We start from the raw sequence: 2323 nt of genomic DNA on the forward strand, positions 1-2323 counted from the left end.
GGGGCAAGGGGCTGTTCTGGCCAGTGTGTCTCCCCCCCAGCCCAGCACCCCTCAGCCCCCGGCATGGGGACCCCCAGAGCACCCCGGGGCCGGGCAAACTCGGGGGGGGTGTGGGGGTGTGTGCAGAGCACCGCCAGCTCATGACACGAGTGGGCTGACCCCCCATCCCACACGCTCAGCATGGGGGGGGCCCCTTTCCACAGCCTCACCCCTTCCCAATGGTGTCACCGGCAATCGCCCTGGCCTTCCTCCCCTTCCTCATCACCCTCCTGATCCGGTACCGGCACTACCTGGTGCTGCTGTACCGGGCGGTGCTGGTGGGGTGGCTACGGGACCGGCTCACCGGCGTGCCGCGGGAGCAACGCGCCTTCCAGTACCTGCTGGCCCACGCCATCCCCGGCGACCCCCGCCACGTCCTCCAGACCCTCGACCAGTGGAGCTACTACTGCGAGCACCTCAGCTGCGTCGGGCCTGTCAAAGGTCAGTGCGACCCTCGCCCGCACAGCACGAGGGAAGGGGGCGGCGTCCCGGCGCTGGGCACAGCACCAATGACGTGGCTGTGGCAACACCAGCGCAGCTGTGGTGATGGTGGTGTGGCTGTGGCATTGTTGATGTGGCTATGGCACCATTGGCATGGCCACAGCATCATTGGCACAGCCATGGCAGTGTTGGCACAACCAAGGAATCATGGGCACAGCCATGGCACCGTTGGTGTGGCTACAGCATGACTGGCACAGCCATAGCACCATTGGCACAGCCAGGGCACAATTAGTGTGGCCGTGGCATCACTGACACGGCCATGATGCCATTACACCAGTGTGTGTGGCCATGGCACTGTTGGTGTGGCTGTGGCACCCCTGGCACAGCCAGAGCACCATCACCCCCGCTATGGCACTGCTGGTATGGCCATAGCACTGTGTGCACAGTTGTGGCAGTTGATGCAGCCGTGACATCACTGGCGTGGCCACAGAACCAATGGTGTGGCTGTGGCACCACCAGCATGGCTAGGACACTGTTGGTGTGCCCATGGCAGCCCTGGCACCGCCGAGACAGCTGTGGCACGATCACTGGGGCTGTGGCACCGCTGGCGTGGGCATGGCATCACTGGCATAGCTGCCGTATTGCCAGCACAGCTGTGGCACTGCTGGTGTGGCCGTGGCACCCTTGGCACCACTGTGGCATTGCTGGTGTGGCCATGGTGTCACTGGTGTGGCCATGGAGCCCTTGGCACAGCCGTGGCACGTTTTGGGGGCTCTATCCCCCAGCAGCGCTGGGGTCAGGGGTGGGTGCCTCGGGCAAGGCCAGTTGGGGCCACGGGCAGCTTTGGTGCAACCATCCAACCCCCCTGCTGTGCCCTCTGCCCCTCTTGGCCCCCTCTCCCTGCCCAGAGACAGCGTGGGGGGGCGCCGAGGTGGGCTGTGGGGGTGCTGAGGGCCATGTGCCGTGACAGGGAGAATCGTGGAGAGGCTGGTCCGGGAACGGGCGCCGCAGCGGGTGCTGGAGCTGGGCACCTACTGCGGCTACGGCACGGTGCTGCTGGCACAGGGGCTGCCCCTCGGCGCCCGCCTCTACACCGTGGAACCCGACCCCCGTCATGCCGCTGTGGCCGAAAAAGTCATCCGCCTGGCCGGCTTCGACGAGCGGACGGTGAGTGCCACACGCCCCATGGCTCATGGAGCGAGACAAGGGGAGCAAGGAAAAGGTCTGGGGGGGCCCCTCCATGCCGTGGAACCACGGGACAGCCGGGAAGGGAAAAGGCAAATCCTTGCCCTGGGGTGCCGGCGTGGTGGCCAGCGGGTGGATGGGTGGGTGGGGGCCCCTCTAAAACCCCAGGAGCTGAGTGGAGGAGCTCTACGTGCAGGTGGAGCTGATCGTGGGCCCCTCGGAGGAGGTGATCCCCCAGCTGCGGGCGCGGCATGGCCTGGCCAAGGCTGATTTTGTCTTCATGGACCACGGGAAACGCTGCTACCTGCGGGATCTGCGGCTACTAGAGACCCACCAGCTGCTAGCCCCAGGGACTACCGTCCTGGCCGATAACGTTCTCTTCCCCGGGGCCCCCCATTTCCTGCAGTACGCCAAAACCTGCGGGAAGTACCGCTGCAAGGTGCACCGCGCCAGCCTGGAGTACTTCCGCGCCATCCCCGACGGCATCGCTGAGCTCTGCTACGTGGGGAACTGCTGAGGCGGGGGGGTTGGGTCTCGTAGGAGCACCAGGGGGCCTCCCCTCACCCCTAAACACGGGCTCTGGGGGTCTGTGGTGCAGATTTGGGGGCTGTTTGTGTGAAAAGTGAGTTTATTTGAAAAAGAAAAAAAAGGAAAAAAA

The 2323-nt window shown here is 65.2% G+C and overlaps 1 protein-coding gene across 1 annotated transcript; it reads left to right on the forward strand.

The window, feature by feature from the left end:
* The first annotated feature begins 66 nt into the window (after window positions 1-66).
* Window positions 67-2298, forward strand: LOC113476017 (transmembrane O-methyltransferase homolog). The gene is made up of 3 exons (XM_026841292.1): window positions 67-480; window positions 1451-1647; window positions 1862-2298. The coding sequence occupies exons 1-3, from the start codon at window positions 219-221 to the stop codon at window positions 2180-2182; spliced, it is 780 nt and encodes a 259-aa protein (XP_026697093.1). The 5' UTR covers window positions 67-218; the 3' UTR covers window positions 2183-2298.
* The last annotated feature ends 25 nt before the right edge of the window (window positions 2299-2323 follow it).

Source organism: Athene cunicularia (assembly GCF_003259725.1).
Source record: "Athene cunicularia isolate RWA chromosome 1 unlocalized genomic scaffold, athCun1 chr1_part4, whole genome shotgun sequence".
NCBI lineage: Eukaryota > Metazoa > Chordata > Aves > Strigiformes > Strigidae > Athene > Athene cunicularia.

Coding starts and splice junctions, on each gene's coding strand:
- LOC113476017 (XM_026841292.1), top strand. CDS start 219: ATGGTGTCACCGGCAATCGCCCTGGCCTTCCTCCCCTTCCTCATCACC. Junction 481..1,450: donor CTGCGTCGGGCCTGTCAAAG/GTCAGTGCGACC, acceptor GTGCCGTGACAG/GGAGAATCGTGGAGAGGCTG. Junction 1,648..1,861: donor CCGGCTTCGACGAGCGGACG/GTGAGTGCCACA, acceptor CTCTACGTGCAG/GTGGAGCTGATCGTGGGCCC.